Source organism: Xiphophorus couchianus, chromosome 5 (genome assembly GCF_001444195.1).
Source record: "Xiphophorus couchianus chromosome 5, X_couchianus-1.0, whole genome shotgun sequence".
Classification (NCBI taxonomy): domain Eukaryota; kingdom Metazoa; phylum Chordata; class Actinopteri; order Cyprinodontiformes; family Poeciliidae; genus Xiphophorus; species Xiphophorus couchianus.
The window spans coordinates 17,844,835-17,867,223 of NC_040232.1; the positions used below are offsets into that span (position 1 = coordinate 17,844,835).

At 38.5% G+C, this 22,389-nt stretch overlaps 1 protein-coding gene across 6 annotated transcripts in view; it reads right to left on the reverse strand.

The window, feature by feature from the left end:
* The window catches only part of rptor (regulatory associated protein of MTOR, complex 1), a 144,811-nt gene that overhangs the window by 52,053 nt on the left and 70,369 nt on the right, over positions 1 to 22,389 (reverse strand). For 4 of the 6 annotated variants that reach the window (XM_028016814.1, XM_028016812.1, XM_028016815.1 and 1 more), the window contains exons 9-17: positions 19,632 to 19,732; positions 16,580 to 16,724; positions 9,783 to 9,858; positions 8,129 to 8,197; positions 7,825 to 7,926; positions 3,997 to 4,080; positions 2,898 to 3,008; positions 1,967 to 2,041; positions 1,773 to 1,838 (exon numbers count right to left, since the gene is read on the reverse strand). In XM_028016814.1, the coding sequence (XP_027872615.1) occupies positions 1,773 to 1,838; positions 1,967 to 2,041; positions 2,898 to 3,008; positions 3,997 to 4,080; positions 7,825 to 7,926; positions 8,129 to 8,197; positions 9,783 to 9,858; positions 16,580 to 16,724; positions 19,632 to 19,732 (829 nt within the window). The remainder of the gene's footprint in view (positions 1 to 1,772; positions 1,839 to 1,966; positions 2,042 to 2,897; positions 3,009 to 3,996; positions 4,081 to 7,824; positions 7,927 to 8,128; positions 8,198 to 9,782; positions 9,859 to 16,579; positions 16,725 to 19,631; positions 19,733 to 22,389) is intronic. The other 2 variants (XM_028016816.1, XM_028016818.1) reach the window with 1 other exon arrangement.

Genomic DNA, 22,389 nt, shown 5'->3' on the forward strand with positions numbered 1-22,389 from the left:
AAGTCTGGACTGAAAGCTAATTGAGATGAGCTTAAATTGGCCATTCATGCTGAAAATCCTTCCAATATGGCTGACTTAAAATGATTTGACAAAAGAAATGAGGCAGGATTTCTCCACAGGGATATAAAAGCCTCATTGTTAGTTTTCACAAATGCCAAATGGCCGTTGTTGTCCAGAAGGGTTGCAAGAATCGCCAGAATGATCTGGATAGCTTTTTCCTTTAGTAAATAAAATCATGAGAACATTTTTTCCTTCTGTTTTTGCTCAGGTTTAATTTTATGATCTGATACATTTAAGTACGAGGGGAAAACATTTTTCACAAAGCTTCAAATCGCAGATTCTAATTAACAAAAAAACATGAATTACAACAGCAGTGAAGAAATATATGAACACAAAGTACACTTTCTTAGCAGGTTTTATAATTATATCTGATTAAAAATAGAGAAATTACTGGATACTCAACTCTAACTTGCATCTTAATGTTGCTAATTTCTACTGTGATGATGGGTTGGTGACAGCTAAATGCTGCAGCAGCAATGTTTGCTACTATTAAACCATAAAAATGTACTACAGAACATATTTCTAATGAGGAACTTTTAGGATTTTCCTTTTGGGAAATGTAGGCCTGAACTGCTTCATTCAGTTGTTCCTTTTCTAATTTTCTGCTTTTGTTTGTCCAATTGGTCAGTAAAATATTAATTTCTGCAAACCTTCCCAATAAAGAGAGAAAAAGTAACTACAACTGGTAGATATTGCAGAGAAGTAACTTTTTTGTTGCATTTTTAACAACTTAATTATGACTAAAATCAATCACATTTTTTGTGAGAAGTGATAATATTAAATAAAATAGAAATATGCCATTTTTGGGCAATTAGGTTGAAAGTTTGGTTGCCCCTGGTGACATAAAAAATATATTTTTTCTTTATTGTTGCACTCATGATCAAAATGAGACCCATTTTAGTTCATTGCCTGGTCAATCTCATATTTGAAATCAGCAACCTGTTGACTATTATGAATAAAAGCTTCAAATACGTTTGTCAACATTGTGATTGCTGTGTGACACATTCTCAGCTTTAAATCCACAGCAATGAATGGCGTTGTTTAACATAAGAAATAAACAGGAAACTGAAGTTGAAAAGCAGGGAGAGAGTGTCTCTGTAATGTCACAATCATCTATTATTTACAGAAACCAGCAGGAGATGTGGGAGTGCTCAGTTTACAGAGAAATATACATGAAGGATTGGTGTTTCTGAGCCTGACAACGGGCACAGGTTTTCTGATTTGTCACTTTTATAAAATGTAATATCAGAAACAGGCACATGAGTGGGAATAAAAGACACAAATAACAACCATAACTAGACAGAAATATTACAAATATTTTCTTAGGAATTGTTTGCGTGTCTGGGTGGAATGGTGAGTTACATTATCCCTACGCTGCCCCGCTGGGTATTTGATGAGCAGCAGACATAAAAGGCTTCTGGGATTGCACGCAGGAGGCCGGGGGCCAACGGAAGTGACTCTTTTGGAGATAAAGTGTCACCACATAGGTGGCTGGGGCAGAAACAGAGGCTGCAGAAGTAACTGCTGCTGACAAAACTGTCACATAACCAATATCTACTGGAAATATACAACAGGCGACAGAGATGACAGCTGGCTCTGAGAGGACCTTGTTTCCTGGCGAGAGGAGTAAATTAATAATTTGCCGTGTGCTCCCTCTGGCCTTCTGACGATCCACTCGGAGCCACACACACAAATTCAAACTGGTTCTGTACCTGGCCTGTGTTGTAGTTGTTGACGATGACAGCCAAAATGAAAACGGCCATGGTACGATGTTCCGCCTGAAATAGAGGAAAACATTCCTCAACCCTCTCACAGTAAGCTATTAATATTTAAACAGCTTTGCATCAAATAAAGCAGAAACAATCGCATGAAACACTTTTTACCAGCGACGGCGGATGATACTTACAGGCATGTAACTGTCAGCTAATACAGATAGGAAATATTTGTGTCCGTTGTCTTTCACAAGGTCAGCTTGACATGACTGTGAAGATGGAGAGCAGGAGTTGAGAGGCTTCACTCTTCATTCAGAGTAACAATTATTATAATGTGTTGCTTTTTCCTCTTTTTCCCGGAACAGACTGAGTCACAACTGAATACTATTATTAAATCAGGATCAGTTGAAAAGAACGGTTGTCTTCAAATTTTCCTCAAAAACAAAATATTAGGTAGTACAACAGTAATAAGCAACAACTGTTGCCAGATTTTCACCATTTCTAACTAAAATTAACAAAAAAAAGCTGACACTTCATCTCTTAAACATGGCTGCATGTTTGTTATTTAACATATATTTTGATAAATTTGTAAGACTTTATAAGGCCTTTTGAATTTGAGTTTTATTTGTTGGCACAACTTGTCATCTCCAAATCCTTTAACAACAACATTGTTTAGGAGGTGCACTTTATCCCCACAGTTTTGACAATTACTGTTACTCTTAAGTAAAAGGAAAAAAATGAGGAAAAGCACTTTAAGCCTCTCTCCATCCATTTCTGTAATGTTTTCCTTAGCCAGAGTGAGATTGTGAGAATGTCACTGATATGAAGAAGAAAAATGCTTCAGCTGAATGCTCACAGTTTAACTCTCTAATGTCTAATTTGTGAGAAAATTACACTATAGGTTTACTTCACAATCAAAATGGTGATTAAACATTTATAAAACACACATATTAACGCAACCCTGAACCTTGTAGTTTAAATTTTGACAAATTCCAAGTGTTTTGATTACATTAATGTTTAAGTGCCCATTCTATGAGGTTTTAAATGAAACAGGAAAGAAACAGGAAACAGGAAAGAAACACACAGATGATAAACATCTGTGTGTGATTGTTTAGCATTACTTACACTATCCACAGCAAGGATTTTGGCCCAGATGAACACCAGCAGTGGCCGCAGCTCCCTGGCTGAACTCTGGAGCAGCTTTAACACATATGGGAAGATCCCAACGGACAGGGCCTGCAAGATCCCGAAACAACACAGCATCGGTGCTTACAGGGCAAAGTCATGTGGCATCTCAGCAAACAGGTGTGAGGATAGAGTAAAGCTGAATCAGGCAGCAGACTGGCCCTGATGTAAGTGTTGAGATGCTGTTTATCACTTTCTACAATGCTCCTTTATATATATATTTTTTGAAAAATTAAAAAAATAGAGGTTGGGACAGACCACAGAGCCATAATCTCAATCGTATGGAGAAGCTATTGGTAGGACTGAAAAGGCCTGAAAAGACCAAATGGACTCGGTTACAAAGGTTTTGTCAGGAGGAAAGGACCAGAACTCCAGTAAAGTATTGTAAGAAGCTTGTGGAAGGAAACCCAGAAGGTTTGACCCAAATCATAAAGTTTAAAAAACTTTAGTTCCTGAAACTGGCCAAATGTATGTGAACTTCTGAAATCAATAAATTTACACAAAAAAAAAACAAATCTCTAAAAAATGTTCTCGCAAAGTTTTCTAGCATTTAACAAATAGATATAATTTTGGTCATTCTAATTGACCTGAAACAAGAGCTTGATCTGACTTAAGGTCAGACAGCAAGATAAAAAAATATATTTACTTGGTGAAATATCTGGTTTCAACTGTATGACTACATTTATTAAGGGAAAACAGCACGAAGGGGATTTTTTTAGATTAATTTTTAATATGTGGTCAATATTACCAAAGTGTTCTTTGTAAACCACGTGAGCTGATCGCATATTTTGGTTTTATTTCATCTGAAGCTCACATTTAATTCTTCAGTCGATAATTATTTGACTGTGCAGAGTTTGTGTATGTTTTATTGCACTGTTGTTTAAATATTTCAAACCATTTTGATAGATTAAAAATTATGCAGTTATTACTATGGTGAAACATATTTTTATGGTTTCAAATTGTATAAACTACCTTTGACATTTAGCAATGTCTGAATTCACTTAGCAGTGTCAAACGGATATAAAAGAAGCGAACGAACCAGACTGACAGCCCAGGGTCCCAAATCCAGGAACCGTCCAAGCAGGTCCAGAGCCCTCAGCCGATGCACTTGACTCAGGAGAACCTGAAAGGTAGGAAAACAGATCAGAGGTAATCTGGGTTTGCCTACAAAACCGGAGGGAAGTCTGAGATTAAAGGAAGAGGAAGAGCAGCAGGGAATATGGCAGAGAAGGTGAATTGGAACAGGTGGTGCTCCCACCACTACTAGAACCAGAACCATTACTGAGTGTGTGGGCATGCCGGCGTGGGCAGCTGGGTGTGTCCTCTTGGCTGCCATTTTATTCGGATGCTTACAGAGGTATCGGAGTATGACATCATCTGAGTGGGCGCTTTAACTTACCTGCGTTCATATAATGAAATACCGATGCCAACTGGGAATAATTTAGAAAGCTGTTGTAGCCACACAGGATTATTTATAGGATGCATATGGCAGATGCTAAAAATACATAAATGCTTGTGTTTGCATAGACTATGCAATGCAGCATTAAAATCTGTGTGAAGGCAGGACGCCGGAGCATCTCCATGTGACTTTCACAGTGTGTGTGGGAACAAGCATATGGAGGACCGCAGACTCACACAAAAATCTCCTCCTACACACGACGCATGAACAGAATCCTCGGGGGGACATCGACCTGTGAGCGTGACCGCAGAAACAGGAGGAGGCTGGGGGAAGACCGCAGCACGTCTGCCTCCAGCTCTGAGGAGGAGCGTGGGAACGTCCGTGCTCGTGTGTTTTTACGTGACGTAGGCGCCGCAGAAAAGCCACGGGGCAACAACCCGACCCAAACCTCTGCTGGTATGAGCGCAATCCAACTAAATCCATATCTTTCTTTCATTCTCACCATCACCGACTACATTTGGTGTGCATTATTCATAGAGCAGAAGGCCTGGAAGGAATGGAAATAAACTCCCAGATCAACACTGCAACATAACAGAGAACGTGAGTGTGTTTTTACCGCTGCAATATCTTCACCTCACTCAGATTTGCAAGCAGTGAGTAAGCGCTGCCTCCTGTTCTCCTGTGTCTGAGCACCGATGCACGTCATGTTGCAGTGCCTCGTAAAAATATTCACACCCCCTAAACTTTTTCACGTTGTGTCAAATCTGAAAAAATAGCACATACTGATTCTTCTAAATAAAATCTGATGCCACTAATTATTTTCCAAAGTCACTAAATTAGTAAATAAAATGAGTAAGGGCAAGGAAAGCATTAGTTTGAGAAGCAGTGGAATCACCACTGTTTACCTCTGGAGGAGCTGCAGGGAACCCCACCTCAGGTGGACATAGCTGCAGATAGGACAACTTTTAGAAGCACAGGCAACAAATTTTGGTGTTTCTGGGAGAGTGTCAAAAATAAAGCGACTGAAATCAGGAAGCCATTACAAATATGCCATAAGCAATATAAAAGGCACATGCAAAATGCAGTGTGTGGCAGAATATCCACAGCGAAACACAGTGGTGCAAGCATGATGCTGTGGGGATGGGCTTTTTTTTTCCAGTAAAGCCAGTGAAGTTTGTCAGAGTTGAGGGGAAAATGGATAAAGATGAATAAGAGTACGATCCTAAAAGAAAACCTGTTAGAGGACGACAACCCTGAATATACAGCCTGAGCGGCAACTCCATCGTTTTCAAAGCATATGCAGATGTTAGAATGGCCTAGTTAAAGGCTGAAAACTGTTGAAAACTGTATGCTTTTCGTTTCATTTCGCAATCATGCTTTGTGTTGGTCTCTCACATTAAATCCTAATGACTTACATTTGTGGTTGTAATGTAAGAAAATGTTCAGGTATGAAAACTTACGCTCTGTGTGAGGTGAATATGTTGTTTAATAGCTACAGCAGCGTGTGGAGGAACAAACAGGCTTAAACGCCTCTGTTACCGTAGCACTGCGATTTTTAAATGCTGTAATCCCTTCGCACAATCTGCTAATCCTTTTTAGATGAAATAGCTGTTGTCAAGACAACGCAGCACAGCATCTCAAACCTGCTCTAGATGAGTTGTTGCTCATTTTACTAAAGACCATTATTGATGGATTACTCTGCTTTTCTTGTTTCTTGTTAATCTTTCATCCTTCAAATGGTGCCTGAATATATTTGGCATCAAATCATAAGCGCTCTAAGGAAATGCCAGTCTTCATCCTCCTGCAACAGTGTGTTTAAACATACAGGATCATCCAGTAATACGTACACATATATTTTTTTCCAATCACGGTGTTCAACCGCATAAAGTTGCACAAATTGAACGGCTACTGCAGCTGTTTCCCTGTTGTTTCCAAACAAACACACACACATGCACACGCACAGCATCCACGTGCTCTTCAATCACGGTGCCTTTTTCCTGGCTTTTAACGGGTCCCGACGGGCCCCGCTGTATGGATGTGCTGCTGCTCGCAGAGCGCTGACTCAGCAGGAAATTACCATTCAGCATGGACAGCTTCATGCAGCTACTACGCTGTGATATAATGCAACGCCGCCACTGTACCACCCTGCGGGGAAGATGGCGGTGGAGGTGGAAGGACGAGAGCGAAGCATCAGACTGCAGCCCCACCCCCCAACAAATTTACCATCTCTACCAGACACAGGAGCGGCCACAGAAGTAGGTTTAGCTGTAGGGCTGTAATAAAGGAAATTAGCCTGAAAGTCCTGAACTGAACTTCCAAGAAGGATTTTCACACTTCTGAGGTAAAAGATGTGGTAAAAAGGAACGCCTGGTGTAATAAATTATAATAAATTAAGCCTTGGAGAAGAGCGAGATCTCAGCATAAGAAGTAGTCCCTGTAGCAGTAATATTCCCGGCTACCGGTACAATTCTGGCAGGTGATTTGTGAGTTTAATCAAGATGCTATTGCTTCATAATGGAGAATAAAGCCTTTTCTGTGCAATCTGCAACACTGATGGCTTTAGGTATCAGGTAAAATCGACAGCAGCACTTTATGTAGCGGTAGTCAGTTTAAGCAGCTGCTTGGTGTGCTGTGAACTTTGTGGAAAAGATTGGCCCTCACTCCCCTTGACAATATGCAACAGATGTGGATCTGCAAACACCTGAAACATCTATGTCATGTTTAATTTGTAGCCATCATGTGTAAAAATGACCAAAAACTCATTAGTCAGGCAAAGAAATCTTGATTTTCTCTCATCCGGTGCTGTGTTTTTAATGCTAATGTGATTTTTTTGTTTCTTTTTCAAAAAAAAGGGAAGACATGCAGTTTTTACACTGTGGAATTAGCAATAATATTGTTTTGTATCAGAAGAGTAAAGTTGAGTGTTTCATTAACTTTCTACAGGATGTCAGAGTACCATCTATGATACCATTTCTAATTATTCTCTAGAACCCTTGTTTAGCACTTTTGAGTGAGCCATCAATGCATTAGTGCCAATTATCAACATACTTTAAAAAAGAAAATCTGGCAGCCAAAAGACAAACTGCAGAAAGCAGTGCAAATATCCTTATCTATTAAATATAAGTAGATGTGAGTCATAAGATAAATATAGGACAAAAGGAAAGAGTGAGAGGAAGACAGAATGGCATCTTCTCACTAATAATTGCAAAATGAATAAATTATCATACTTTCTTCCCACAGAAATAATGAAAAAACCCTACTGATCAGTTTCACTTCTTGTAGTTATAGTATAACATACTAAAGCAAATATTGAATCTATGCTTGACTTCGATGTTCATGTTTTTAATATGGTATATTCTCCAATCACCAGGCTTTGCGTAGATCATTTCTGGGTTAATGATCTACGCATCGTGCATACAGAAAACACTGATTATAAGAAGGTGTGCAGGGGTGGTTGTGTGTGTGTACCTGCAGCACTATGGGGAGCTGCTCAGGAGGATTTCTGTTCTCCACACCCATGGTCAACCAGACCTGAAACGCCGTGAGCTGCTCTGCAAAGAACGGACTGTGCTGTGGACACAAGCAGCAGAAGTAACAAAGATATTAGAGCTTTTACTGCGCTGAATTTCCTTCTCTCTTACACACACACACACGCACAGCCAGTCTGCAGCAACTAGCTCATCATTTCATAAAAAGGCCCAACATAATGAGCTGAGAGGTGACACTGCACTGCAGCAACAACATAAATCCCGATCGATCATGATCAGCTTACCGTCTCTGTGGTCTCTGCTGCCGTGGCAGGCCACCTGATTGGCTGCTCGCCCCACGTTATTTGATCATGCTGTGAGGTGAAATTACAGCAGGAATCATGCCATGTTTGGGTACGGTAATAGATCTTGAGGAGGGAAATGACAGCACTGAACTGGATGGATGGGTTAATTTATAAATAATCACAGCAGGAAAAAAAAACGTCACCAAACGTTGACCTTATTCATTGTTTTGTGAAATGTAAAGCATGCTGGGTAGATAATCTGCACTTAGAAAATTACTAATTTGTTCAATTTCTTTTTTTCATCCTGCTGATGAAAAAAAGAAAAGCTTCATTAACAGGAATATTTAATGTCCCAGAACAGCAATTTCACACTTGTTGCCTAAGAAGGGAGCCAAGATTAGGGTACTGGCAAGGAGCCCTTCCAACCTCACAGACCAGCAGAGATCCAAATGAGATGCTGTGGCTTGACCTTAAAAAGGTGTTTTTTGCTCAAAAACCCTCCAACGTGGCTGAATTAGAACAAATCAGCAAGGATGAGTGGAGAAAATTCCTCTACAGCTGTAAAAGATTCATTGAAGGTTATCACAAATGCTTTATTGCAGTTGTTCACACAGGTCCATGTAGGTTTGGATTTTCTTCCCCTATTAAAAAGCATGCTCATTAAAAAGCTACATTTTGTGTTTACTTGTTTTGTCTTTGACTAATATTTAATTTTGGTTTGATGTTCTGAAATGCTGAAGTATGACAAACATGCAAAAACGTAAGAAACCAGGAAGGGGGCAAACACTTTTTCACGCCACTTTTCTTTTCATCAATTTTACCAAAGCCTCAGAAAGTAATGTGTATAGCTGAAGAGCACCAGAAAGATCTTAAAGACTCCTGAATTCAACACAGAGGGGGAAGATCTTCTTTAAAGGTCCTCCGGGGCTCAATTATGATGCTGGTAAGTGTTTTCAGCCTGAGTGCTAGGGTAAGTGTGGAAAGGAAACTGCCCCCAGGGGAGCGATGGAGAAGAAGCCCACCTCCGAGGGCAAGGTGGACAGGAAAAAAGCCCAAGATTAAAGTGCTAAAGTCTCCTGAACAGTTTCCATTACAAAGTACAGGTTGCGACTGATCTATCTACAAATCAGAGGATCAAGTCGGCTCATGCATAAAAAAACAAACAAAAAACAAATAGTTGATCGAGATATATGAGCCCATCATCAGTTCAATAAGCCTCTTGCAGTTTGTTTTCATTGAACTCAGCATCTCTATCAGAGTCCCCTGCCGTGTCAGTAAATATAACAATAAACACACCAGTGGCTGAAAGTGCAGGGCCAGTGGTTTCAGAAAACCGTTTTTTATTTGACACTCATACTTGAGTTATAAGACCTGACATTTTACAATATTATCCACTGGGAATGTGTGAGTTTGAGTAATTATCAGAGATGGTGGTGGTGCTGATGGAGGAAAAGCTGCAGAGCAAACGAGAACTGTTTGGTGTTCCTGGACATCAGCGGCGGACAGAAGCCATCTATCAAAGATGGCATCCTGTTATCTCTAACATTCCCGTCGTCACTTATAAAAACACAGCAAAAAGGATTTGTCCGCGTTTTTAAAGTGTCAGAGTCCCGGTCTATCCCTCAACAACATACACACGCACACACACACTCACTCTGAAGGCGGTGCCCTCCTCGATGATGGTAGGCAGCTGAGAGAGGCAGATGTCCACGGCCAAGTCCCAGGCTTGCCTGCAGGGATGAAACACGACACAAACCACATTAGAATTACATCATCTGATCTTCAAAAACAACACAAGTCAGGTAATAATACAAAAAAGTTACGTTTTAAATTCACAAATATATTATTACAACAATTAATCAAATGTTGACAATACAAAGTAATTAGAACAATAGTAACACTACCAATTATGAAAATACAGAAGTGTTTATGGATGTTTGCATTTCTGGCATTATTCATATTTGTAATTACAAGAAAAGAAGACAACAGTGAAAAGAAGGTGCTTGTAATGAATAGATAGTTGTGAAATTCTTACTAATAAAACAGAGTGTTTTTTAAAGAAAATATTACAAATAAATCTCATATTCAAACTTTAAATTCATCTAGTTGTCTCTCACTGAATAAAGAAATCAATAGTTCAAGTTCAAGAAAACCGTACAGTTCAAATGTAGCAATATCATAGAAGTATGATAACAAATCAATAGTGGCACTTTTTCCAGTACATTTTATTTGAATAAATACACTATTTGCTACATCTTATTCAACTGGTCAATAAAACAGACAGTAAATCAGCCAACTGCATGGTAGCAACTCAATGTTTTTAGACATCTACACGGCTTGCTGAAGTTCAGACGCATTGGAAAGGAGAAGACAGACAAAGAAGAAAGGAGAAGTGAGTCAACTCTGAAAGCACAAGAAACTGAATTTTCAATGAAAACAATTGCAGCTGCAAGATTTAGATGGCTGGGTTTCATTTTGGCATAAACACAAAGCCGTGGAGCTATCCTGCCTCATTTCAACAGTTCAAGCTGCTGCTGGTGTCATAGAGTGGGAAATAATAGCTTGATAAAATTAAGGATTGTTTTACTGCCACAGCCTACTTGAGTGTTGCTGCTGACCATTTCCATCACTTTACAATGACAGTGTACCGTTCTTCTGACAGATACTTCAGGAATGTTTCAGGCATTTAATTCCAAAGAGACAGTTCTGTTATGTCTTATGTATCATGTATTATTTATCACATATGTAGGTGTCTGCACTATCGTATTGTAATAAGCTTTGTTATACAAATAGTTTTTCTAGTGTTACCAAGCTGATGTTCCTACTAAATAGGTAGCAAATAATGCACTTATGAACAATTATTAATGTATCTGAAACTTGAGAACTGAGCTGAAAAACATTAATTACAAATACTGTATTTATTTTAAACGCAATTTCTTGGGTGCTAAGATTGTTTTGTCCCCCTGAAATAAAAAACAAACCAAATCGAGCCACTCTTTAGACCACCTTCTGGTAGGTTCGTTGGGAATTCAATCTTTCGCCCAGGTCCACTTATATATGTATGAATCAAAATGTATTTCATTTGCTTTGGTTGTGTCTTGTCACATAACACAGCTAAATTGATTTTCAGTTTGTACACAAGTGCAGGTCAACACCAGGTCTATGGTCAAGTTTTTAACACCAGCGTACAAATCCATTTCTCTCAGATCAGATTGTCTCCCCTGCATTGTTCTCGAAGCGCCTGCAACTCCTGAGATTTCCTTCAACGGGTCCTGGAGAGGGCAGTGAGGAGCCTTTAATCCCCCTTCTAAACACCAGCTCTTCTCCCATGGTCATTTTTAATTCATGGGGTTATGCAATCCACATCAAACCTTATCACAGCTTCTCTTTTCTCCCTTTCAGCCCGTCTCCTCTAACCTCCACTTTCCAGCTTCTTTTTCTTGCAGAAAATTGAACTCAGAGCCTCGATGGGGCTTTTTCCTCGCAGTTAGCATGAGTTAGAGGTTGATTCATGTTCCCAGTTGATGCACAGCGATGTAATGTGAAGCTGAATGAATGACGCAGAGTTCACTCTGTCTGAGACTCTTTCTCCTGCTCAAATGGCTTTTCCCATTATTCCAGAGTGATATAATAGAGTTGCACTCCTGGTTGACAGCACAGTGCAGAACATGTAATGGACTCACTGATGAATGTGCAACATAGAAACATATAAAGGTAGCTTGATTAAGGTTATTGGGTTTTTTTTTTTTGTCACTAGCAGCAGCACAAAGAATTAGCCCTGTGGTAAAAATCTTCACAGTAAAAAGCTGATTGCATTCCTAAGAGGAGATGCTGTACATCAAGTAGCAATTTGCAGCCACATACAGTGTTAGCTGTAAAGAATCTAGATCTAATTAGGCTCACAATGATTGGGCCTGGGCTGAAAAATACTGAATTTAAATCTAGTTCAGATGATGGCATCACAATACACAGAGTGTTTATGCACACTTGGGTTATTCTCAAGTGTTAAATTTGGTAAATCATCTCAAACAGTTACATGATAAAAATATATCTAAAAAAGGATGAAGAAACCTCAGTGTCCAACTACTCTTTCTGTTTTTGTTTCTCAGTATCATTGTTATAGTTGACTAAAATAAAAATAACAGAAAATTAAAGCAACAACTCAACTCCTTTAACAAATCGGATTTGAAAACACTACATTCTGGTTTCATAACTTGTGACTGGGAAATTGCCAGCTCACGAGTCCATCACTGATGGCTTTTATGCAACCCGTCGGCATATAAACAACCAGAAAGTACCATATTATCTGCAAGAACGTACTCTCAGGATGGAGGCTGCTCCAAGATTATTATGGCCTGGTTAACCCGCTCACAAGGCCGTAGAAGTGACTCATCTCCAGAGATCATGCGTGTTGAGTGTGAAATGAAGGGAAAGCTGTGTAGGGGAGCATTTGGCAGCTGACTAAGCTCTTTTCTCTGGTTGGCTGCAGAGAGTGGTGAAACAACATGCACCGATATAAAACAGACATACACTACTGGCAATTAAATGGCTGGCAAGGGAGTAATCAGCCTCAGGCTTATTTGCCCTGCCCTGTTCTGCCCCATTTGAATAACAATAGCAGTTTGTGTTTTGGCACTGACATGAATCAGCAAGCCCTTAAAAGTACTTATTCCCTCCTCTCCATCCTTTCAGGTCCAGTCCATGCTGGCCCAAACTTTTATTTTCCTGCTTGGCTTTTATCTCTAACACTTACTCTCTTTATTGCCCTCACAGTTTGGTTTCCTAGACTCCTAAAGCACTGCTCAGTCGTTACTCTATCCTGCTTAATATTGCATGTGCTGTTGTGAAATCCCAATTTGTTGGGCCGCAAACACTGAAAAGTACCCGCAATCTAAACTAATAGGGATGAACAAGCGAGAAAGAAAGACTACAGCATGCTCAAGGAGTAAAGAGCAGTATTTGTTACAGGGAGAGATGCCAGGTGGTTACACAACGAGCCTCTCCTGGAGGATTTGCCAACGCCAGCCAGATAATGAGTGGGAGAAGCAGAAAGAGGCATTTTTAGAAGACGATGCAAAGGAAAAAAAGTGATGGAGAGATGTTTGTGTAACTAAAGGAAGATGGATGATTAGATAATGGCTTTTATATTGTGCAAAAGAGGAATCGGACAACAGCAGGCCTTTGTGTACAAACACGTATGTTAATGAGAAAACATGGTGGACAAATGGAAATGGGGTTTATTTCAACTCAGCGTTTGTCTCATTAAGCAGTAAAAAATCACATTATTTCCTGACTGAAGAAACCTTTTGGTTTTTTTAAAGAGGTGAAACATCTTCAGAAAATATAATAACTGTGTTTAATTCAAATAATTTAAAAAACAAAGTGCATTAGTAGTTTTTGATTAAAAACTCTTTTTCTATTTTAATGATCTGTAATAACAACTTGAGTATTGTTCTGGAGATTGTTCAAATGTGCTTAAATGCGCTCCCATAAGGTCTACACATAACCCATAAAAACAGATATGGATTCTTTTATTTGAAGTGAAAAAAATGTGAATAATTTTCTTTTTGGTCTGAACAGTTCATACTTCACAAAAACTCAAGTGCTGAGGTATTTGTATTTCATTGTTGTTGAACACAAGACCAAACAAAAGTTCTGACCCAATCTGTTAAGAAGAAGCTGCAATAACATCCAGCCAGAGACGCAGGAACAGAATAGTGTAAAGATGTTCTTACAGCTCAAGGACAGGGAACACATTTCTCGTTTTTTGCATATTGTGTAGTTTGTTAAAAAGAGCACTTGAGTGATTCAATAGTCACATCTTGTATTCCATTGATTTTGGATGTGCTTGATGTTAAAACACTGTTCCTATTTTCTCTTTCAAAAGTCCATATTTTTCCCATCTGTCTATTTCACAAAATATGAACACTTTACTTGTAAAGCATCAATTTAAGATAAATATCTCATAAATGCATTAAATAACTAATGAACCCTATAGAGTCCAATTATATTATGTTCAATTATGTATCCGTAAAGGACTCAAAGTGCTTCACTTTTTCCAATTCTTGTCATGTTACAACCTTATTACAAGTTGTATTAAATTAATCTTCCACAAAATTCAACACGCAAATGACAATATGGAAAAAAGTTTGAGATTTTTGTAAATTTATTAAAAATAGAAAACCAGCCACCACAACACATCACACAATCACAAACACACCACCAAGTTTTCTCTGCCTACTTCATACATAATCTACTGTAAATAACAGCCACTAGTGGCAGAAAGATCTTCATGCAACACAAATTACTCCTCAACAAAGCAGCAACAGAAAACAAAAGCGACTAGTGTATTGCAACGGTCAAGCCAACGTCAAAATCGCAACCTGTGTGGCAAAACCTCAATAGATCTCTACAAGCTTCATTAAACTGAGGCGATTTGGAAGAATGAGTTTGCCAAAATTCCTCCACAAAGATGTGACAGGTGCTTAAGATCCAACAGAGAACAGTAACTACAACTTTCTCCTGCAAAAAGCAGCTTATCAACAAAATGTTCTCATAGTTCTAATAGACTGCAGAGCATTCTGGCTAAGTCTCTTAAATAAATATTAAAACAGAATAATATGTAATTTTTTTCTGATATTAAAAACCTTAAACTAAGTAAGACGTTTCTTGTCAACCACTCCTGTTCTGTTTCCAGTTACTGTGACTGTACTGGTAGTAATTTTCACCGTTATAAAACACTGAGCTCACTGCTGAGAGCAACACAGGCAACAGTCAACATGAGAAAAAAAAGGGTGTAAAGAAAATAATACATGAAGAGTTTGCATATGTTCAAAGGCAGAAACATATAAAAACACCTCCACATGTTGGCTCAGGCTTCCACACCAATACTTATTTAAGGAAGGTGTGAAAGTGACTCAAGCATTTATATTGCTTACATGTAATCTATATTCAGAGCAGCTCCAGAATGCTGTGTTTATCTTCGGTTTGCTTATAGAGCCATAATTGTAAATGAGAGACAGGGGAGCAACCTGTTGTATATTTGAGGACACATAAAGCATCTGTTGTATCACTGGAAAAACAAAATAACAAAATGTACCAGAGAAGCTATTGATTTTTTAGCTCACCTGGATTTTCTTGAGTCAGGAACAAAAAGAAATGTAAAAGCAGCAACTTTCCTGTGACTAAAGCCTATTTGGGATCACGGTTTCATAAAACAACCACAAGCTCCCCTCTTAATGGTTCACCTTCATCATTCACATTATGTGTTTGTACATGGGTTATAATTGCTTTTAGAGTTCAGCTAGGAAAACAGGTATTCATATAAAAATAACAGGAAGTCCCTGGATGTGATGTATGTAATAGGTCAGCTCGATCGTGAATGAAGCTGCACTATGAAGTTCACCAGAAATTGAATGTGCTGTAATCAACCCCACGGGGAGCAGGGCCACAACATCTCCATCAGCAATAAAATGTCTTAAACATTCCTCTTGCTCCAACTTTATTTGCTCAATATTTTTGAGCATGGCCAACACGGACTGAATGGCTTCATTCACTTCCTGTGCTGCCAATGCCAAACTACAACCATGTATAGTAAGACAGTAATTCAAAAACAGGGCAGAAGATTGATATCATCTTTCACAACTCCTCCTTGTGTTCACTGATTGTCCAGGTTGAAATTCAACTGGAGAAATCAAGCTCAATGGGAGAAATCCTAGACAGAGCATTAAAGGGAGATGAATATCGAGTGGAATTGGGTAGGAAGGGAATGGCCAGACAGGAAACACCCCATTAAATATTAAACTCTTGATCAAGATATTTTTCACATTTTATTTATTGCTGGTAGAAATAAATTTAACTGAGATTAAACAACAGCAAATATTCTTCTTTTAATCAACAAAAGACATTAACAAAATGTGCTTTCCATGTGAGGATAAAGTTAGGATACCCTCAAATAGCTAGTTTTAAACCCTTTGGCTGAAACAACTTCTGGGAGGCATCTATCAAACTCTGACTGTCGAGATGTTTTTGAGCGATTTCTTGCATGTACAAGTCATTTCAATGGAGAGTCGCAAACCAACCAAACCTAAAAAAAGGAAATCATTGTAAGGAAGCAGTTTTCTTTCAGTTAGAAATCCCTTCACACTGACACAAATTAGCTTCCAGGCATGTTTTACTGTTTGAATCCACCTCTAATTTCCCAGTTGATTTTCTAAAATGTTCATTCATTAAATATACATACCATTACATAAAGAGGATAATGCTGTTTCCTAATAAAGAATATGTCTCTTAGAAACTCTTCTCATCCTTTAATTGCTTTCTGTCTGAGTTAACAGCCAGGCCTTGAGGGTGACTCCTGTCTTTCCTCTAACGTCCAGCTTTACAAAGCCACAGACATCTGTGCATCTGCGTGTTCATGTAACCTGAGCTCTGCTTGTGAGCGTGTCTTACCACATGGCGTGCATGTATGTGGGAGGCAGACGGGGGCTGCTGACTGGTGTACAGTTGTACGACCTCATTATCCTCTCTGCAAGCAGGAAATTGCGAAACAAGCTGGCCACCAGCAAGTCCTGACGAAACAACTTCTGGAACAGATCTGAAGTTGAGGATGGAGAAAATAGAAATTATATATTATTCTGCAGATAGAAGAAGGGCAAAAAACGAATTAGATTAACCTACATGTAAGAATAAAAGAAAATGGGGCACTTTATATGTGAATGAACAGAGCCTATTGAGCCAAAGTGACTAAATTTGGAAAAACAATCATCTGGTTTGGGGGTTTGCTTCCAGTATGTAAAAGACAGAGAAATGCTTATTTTCAGTAAGTTGTGTCCTTAATCGTGTCCTCTTCTTGTAGCTTAGTCAAATAGCATGGTGGGTCTGGAAGGCTTGCAGTGTCTGGGCACATTTGCTCTACAGAAAGAAGATGATGTGACAGACACGATGTTGCAATATACAGTTAAAACCAGACATTTACATTTTATTAAAAGACGCAATTTTTTCCCCCCTCAGTCCGACATTAAATTACACTAAACTGGTCCTGTTTTTGGTCAGATAGGATCATGAAAATTATTTCTACTAGCTGAATGCCAGAAGAGCAGGAGAGTGAATTCTTTTAACAGGGCACAGTTATATATTTTACAGACATATAGTGCCATTTTATAGCACAATCAAGTAACTATGTTATCTTCAGTTTTTTTTAAAAAAAAAACTATATATATCAAATATGACATAAAAGAAAATTGGCTTTGTAATCCAACACCTTGAATTTGGGCCTCTATCTCTTTAAGGAGTTCCTGCTCTTTCCTTTTCTGTCATTTAGCAAACAGAAATAATATTGGTTTTCCTAACTAAAATAAACCAAGAAAAGATTATTTACTGTCAGGGGATAAAGTTATGTATCCTGTTATACAGTGTATGCAAATCTCTGGTTTGAACTGTGTCTGAAATTCTTATAACATGTCAATCTCAAAGTCTTCAACACATTAAGAATCCATTAGTTTAGCTCAACTTTGACAAAGTCGGGCCACTTCCTTTCCACCGTTTCTGGCTGGTGATTATGATTTTACGGTTACTTTTTGGACATATTTCCTAAGGGACAATGAGCATGTTGTTGGTGACAGGCTGCAGAAGTCTCAGTGTGTGTGTGTGTGTGTGCGTGATTTAGATAAGGTATATGAAGTGCCTTCATTACATGAAATCTCTCTGATGTGGGCAGCTTCATTAACAGCGGAGCCCCGAGGCTTTAAAAGGCTTTGGCAGACATCAGCATTGTCACAATGCTATTCTAACCGGGACACAGTTTGTCGCGTGGGAATTTGAATGTGTGACTGAGAGGACGTGTGTTGAATACATGAAACAGGAGGGAAATCAAGGAATACACAATCTAGAGGCATGTCATAACAATGAGTGTGTGCGCCAGCGTTTTCATCAGGGCAAGCATGTGAGAAATGGGTAGTTGCAGTCAGGTGTGTCGTATGCCAAACCCCGGCTCAAGTGATATCCTCAACTATAGTGCGGGGAACTCTAAACACAATTAATCTCAATTTGAAGAGCTGACCTGCACAAACTGCGCTTCTGGCATTTTATATCAACAGCGGCATGATTTCAGCCACTGGGGATGTTCTGATGCTCTCATAGTACTGCTGATGCATAGACATCGCTGCTTTTTATTTTAGGTGCCCCACTTTGGACTCCCTGAGAGCTGAGCCACGCGGGACGCTTTATTTTTCATCACTGCCCAGACATGTTTAAAGAAAGATTTTAGTATGCCTCTGATATCTTTGCAAGCTCATCTTCCTGCCCCAACACCTCCACTGAGTGCTTTCAAACATTAATTTTAGCTTGTAACAGCAAAATCTTTTAAAAAGGAGCTTATTTTCCTAATTCTGACAGCTGATTAGTGTGCCTATAACAAATCAGCACACTAAAGGATTACTAGAAATTCCTTTTAAAGCTTTGTTTTTTCAATTACCACAGCAGAGAAAGTGCAGATCATTTGGTTTTTGGATTACTTGACTGTTGCTGTTTACATGTGTACCGCACAGCGGGGGTTGTTCTTATGATGTAAAATAGAAGAGAGGAGACAGTTGGAGCATCCCTGCAGAGGACCCTCAAGACGCTCAATCTTTCACCAGATTTGATGCAAATTGATGCAGCTTCCTGTGAATACTTGTAGCATTGCAAATCTTTTGACTGAACTGAGATGATCTGAGAAGTTTACAACTTCTCATTTTGATTCTAAAAGAAGGAAGGAAGTAAAGACGGAAGGAACAAAGGAAGAAAAGAAGTAAATTAAAACTTTTTAACTGGGGTCACTTAAGTGCTACAGTAAACATTTTGTGAAGGCAGACAAATCTTTAATTCAGCCAGAAAAAAAGAGAAATCAGAATCTGCTCAGAAATCTCTGAGCCAGTGTAGCTGTAAATCCCTAGAGAAACACAATATGTTGCTTTATTTTTGAGCGTGGTGAAATTTAAAATTTTAATTTAAAATTTTTTGTATTCCTATAAAAACACTATTCAAACACATTAATAGTGTGTTTTTTGTCAAAACACAAAAAATCAATCACATGATAAATTAAAGCAAGCTCAATAATTTCTGTTTGCATAATCTATGGGTTTTCTCTTCCTACCAAAAACTGGAAAACAAAGAAGTCTTCAGTCTGATGCTTTCTTCTCAACAAGACTTTATCGAAGGACGGTTTTGCTTAGAGACTTCATAATTCATTTTATTTGTTGTTTCTGTGGTTTTGTTTACTTATTTTGCATATTTGTGTGCATTATTATGCCATTACCATTACATTACTTTAAAATGGTCTCAAAGCAACAATATTATCGTTTATCGCTATAACTTCTGAGGCAATTTATCGTCCAGCAAAATTTGTTATTGTGACCGGCTTCCTTTCTTGTGATATATATTTTGTTGCTTTCACATACTTGTGAGGATGCAAATAAATAGATTTTCCTGACGAGGAGGAGGCTGTTGTGACGAAGAGACTCACCTCTGGGCAGCACGTTCCACGCGATTGTGTCGGTGATGGCAGTGAAGATCCAGTTGAGCTCTCCGAGGGGCGTGCGTCTGTCGTTGAGCCTGCCAGGGATCCTGCAACACAACACAACACAGATGGCATCGTGTCTGCCGCGCACACCGCATGTCACAGGGTTTACTCAGAGCAAAAAAGGAGCAACTGTTCTGCACTATTACAACACCATGTGAAGAAATTAACATTCGAAAGCACCAAGTTTCTTACTCAGAGATTAGCAGCTGAATATTCATGTGTTTTTGTGCCTCAGAGCCGCTGTAGGCTGAGATCAGACTGACACCAGGAACAAACACAAAGTAAGTCCAGCCTCTCTTTGATCATGTTTGAGATCTACAAGATAAGATGTTTTAAGAGGCAGCTGTATTGCAGCAATGTCAGCTAGGATGTCTTTACAAAATGGGCTGCATGAAAACAAATCTGTGTTCTGATTTGACTTGACAAGGTCTCTCAGTAGTAAAATATTTACACAGATGGCCATCTACTGCTGATCCTGGTAGCACCTTCTCTAACGTCATAAGATGCTATAAGATTAGACATGAATCAATTTTAAAAACTTTTTTCCCCTAGATTTCTCCTGTTTTATTTTTTTTCCTTTTCTTGTTGAATTTTCATATCAATCTAATTTTAATGTCAAAGACTGATAACCTGGTTCAGTTTTAGTATCCATCAAAGAAATATCTTAACATGAAGTAGGAAAAAAGTCAATTTCTAAGCTCTTGAGATCTCCATGAGCAACAGCAAAAGCCACTATCCATTAAGGGAGAAAACAGGGAACAGAGATGAACTTTCCCATGAGTGGCCGGTTCAGGAAAATTAATCCATATGTGAATCAATGACTCATCCAAGAGGTCAGTAAAGGCCCCCTACAGACCTTATGTGTCACAGTTAAGGTCAGACTTTATTGCAGCAATAAAGTCTGACCTCTCTTGTTTTTTGTATTAAAAAACAAGAGACTGGGCAACATGACATCATGAGACTTTTAAGGGGAAAAAGTATGAACATTGTTAAATCTGGCATAAAACAAAAAGTTTCAGAAAAAAAACATCCTACTTAACAGTTAAGCACAGTGGTGGTAGTGTGATCACCTGCAGACCTTAGGTTTACGTACAGGTGGATTAAAAATTAGGACAATGATCCAAAGCTCGCCAGCAATTTCTTCTCTAAAAGTCCCAACACAAACAAATAAATTTAAAAAATCTTGAATCTTAACAAGACGACAGATTTTTGTAAATGCAACTGCTATTTGTACTGAAGAAAGCAACAAACATTACGAAAAAAAGAAGCTATGAAGTTCTTCATCAGTTTTCTTGTTGGTATCTTTCAGATCTAAAAGAACCAAGATGAAAACAAATACAACTTGATTGACAACTTGTCAATAAAAGCTGACATCAAGTTTGTAACCTCCTCTTCTTACTAGCATTCTGGGTTTTCGCCATCAAAAAAAGAGAATTTGTCAATATGCAAAACGTAATTTTTATATATGAATTTCTCATTTCCCTTTAAATGATTTAAATATTTGTGGTTGTGTGAGTCCATTTTTACTCCCTGTTAAAGGTGACAGTCTGAGAATAGTGAATCAGTCACTTCACCAAACAAAAAACTAAGTTCTTTAGGTTTAGCATAAAATCTTAATATCCAATGTACAATCTTTAACTGTTTCCATCCAGATTTTTGCCACAAACTGTCATTTCCAAACATTTATCATCATCATTAGATTCCACACTGGAGCACAAGCATACTCACTTTCCCTTTCTCAATAATACATTACATCTCAAGTCATTTATCACCCTCCACCCAAGTTTGTATAAATGTGCAACGAGGCTGAACTTTTTTTGACCCAAGCCCTCAATTTCTACCTCTAAGTGACAAATAATAGCAGCTGTAAGGCTCCTGGCACTACAAGCCCTCTGTATAACGATGAGGGCCGGCCAACTCCTGAGCACTTTGAGTGCCTGCCAAAGGTGTTTGAAAAGTCAGCAGTCAGGATGAACACTCAGCAGTTCCCATCCTCACTGATTATTCTCTGTATTACATTTGAGGGGGGAAAAAAGAGAGGCAAGTGGTGCATGGGTGAAGAAACAGATGAATCACTGAATGGGTAAGAAAGCCCTCTGAGATGTTGAGGCTTGTGCCATCAATCAAAGTTTGGGTAAGTTTTGTCCATCTCTTGCTCTCCACATTAAGTTAGGATTTATTGCCCCAATTTAGTTTCCACCAATGCTCTGGTTTCACATCTATGAGAGTGTCTCCAGTTCCAAATAAATGAAAGAGTACAACAAAGAAAGTGCTGACATTATTTTGACCCTTTAAAACTTTTTAGAAGTTCTTTATGATGCATCTAGTGGGGAACAAAAAGGCATTGACCTTAAAAGGTGCAAGAGACCATGGCCTTGAAATGAAGATGTGAATATGAGGTGTCACCTTAGACAGATGTTTGATATTAAAATACTGATTTGAACTTTGAGTTTTTTTGCTTTGATTCAAACAGTACAAGTGAACTATGAGTTGCAACACAGCTCTCACATACTGTTTAATAAGATATTTAGACCTTTAAAAGCTCTCACCAGAATATTCATATAGATTAACTGACAAACACCGGCTAAAAATTAAAAGGAGCTAACAAAGATTCTGTTTTTAAATTTATTAATTTTTGCAACATATATTAAATACATTGAAGTCAAAGTTCACATTTAAAAGGTTGCATTGACAGCATTAA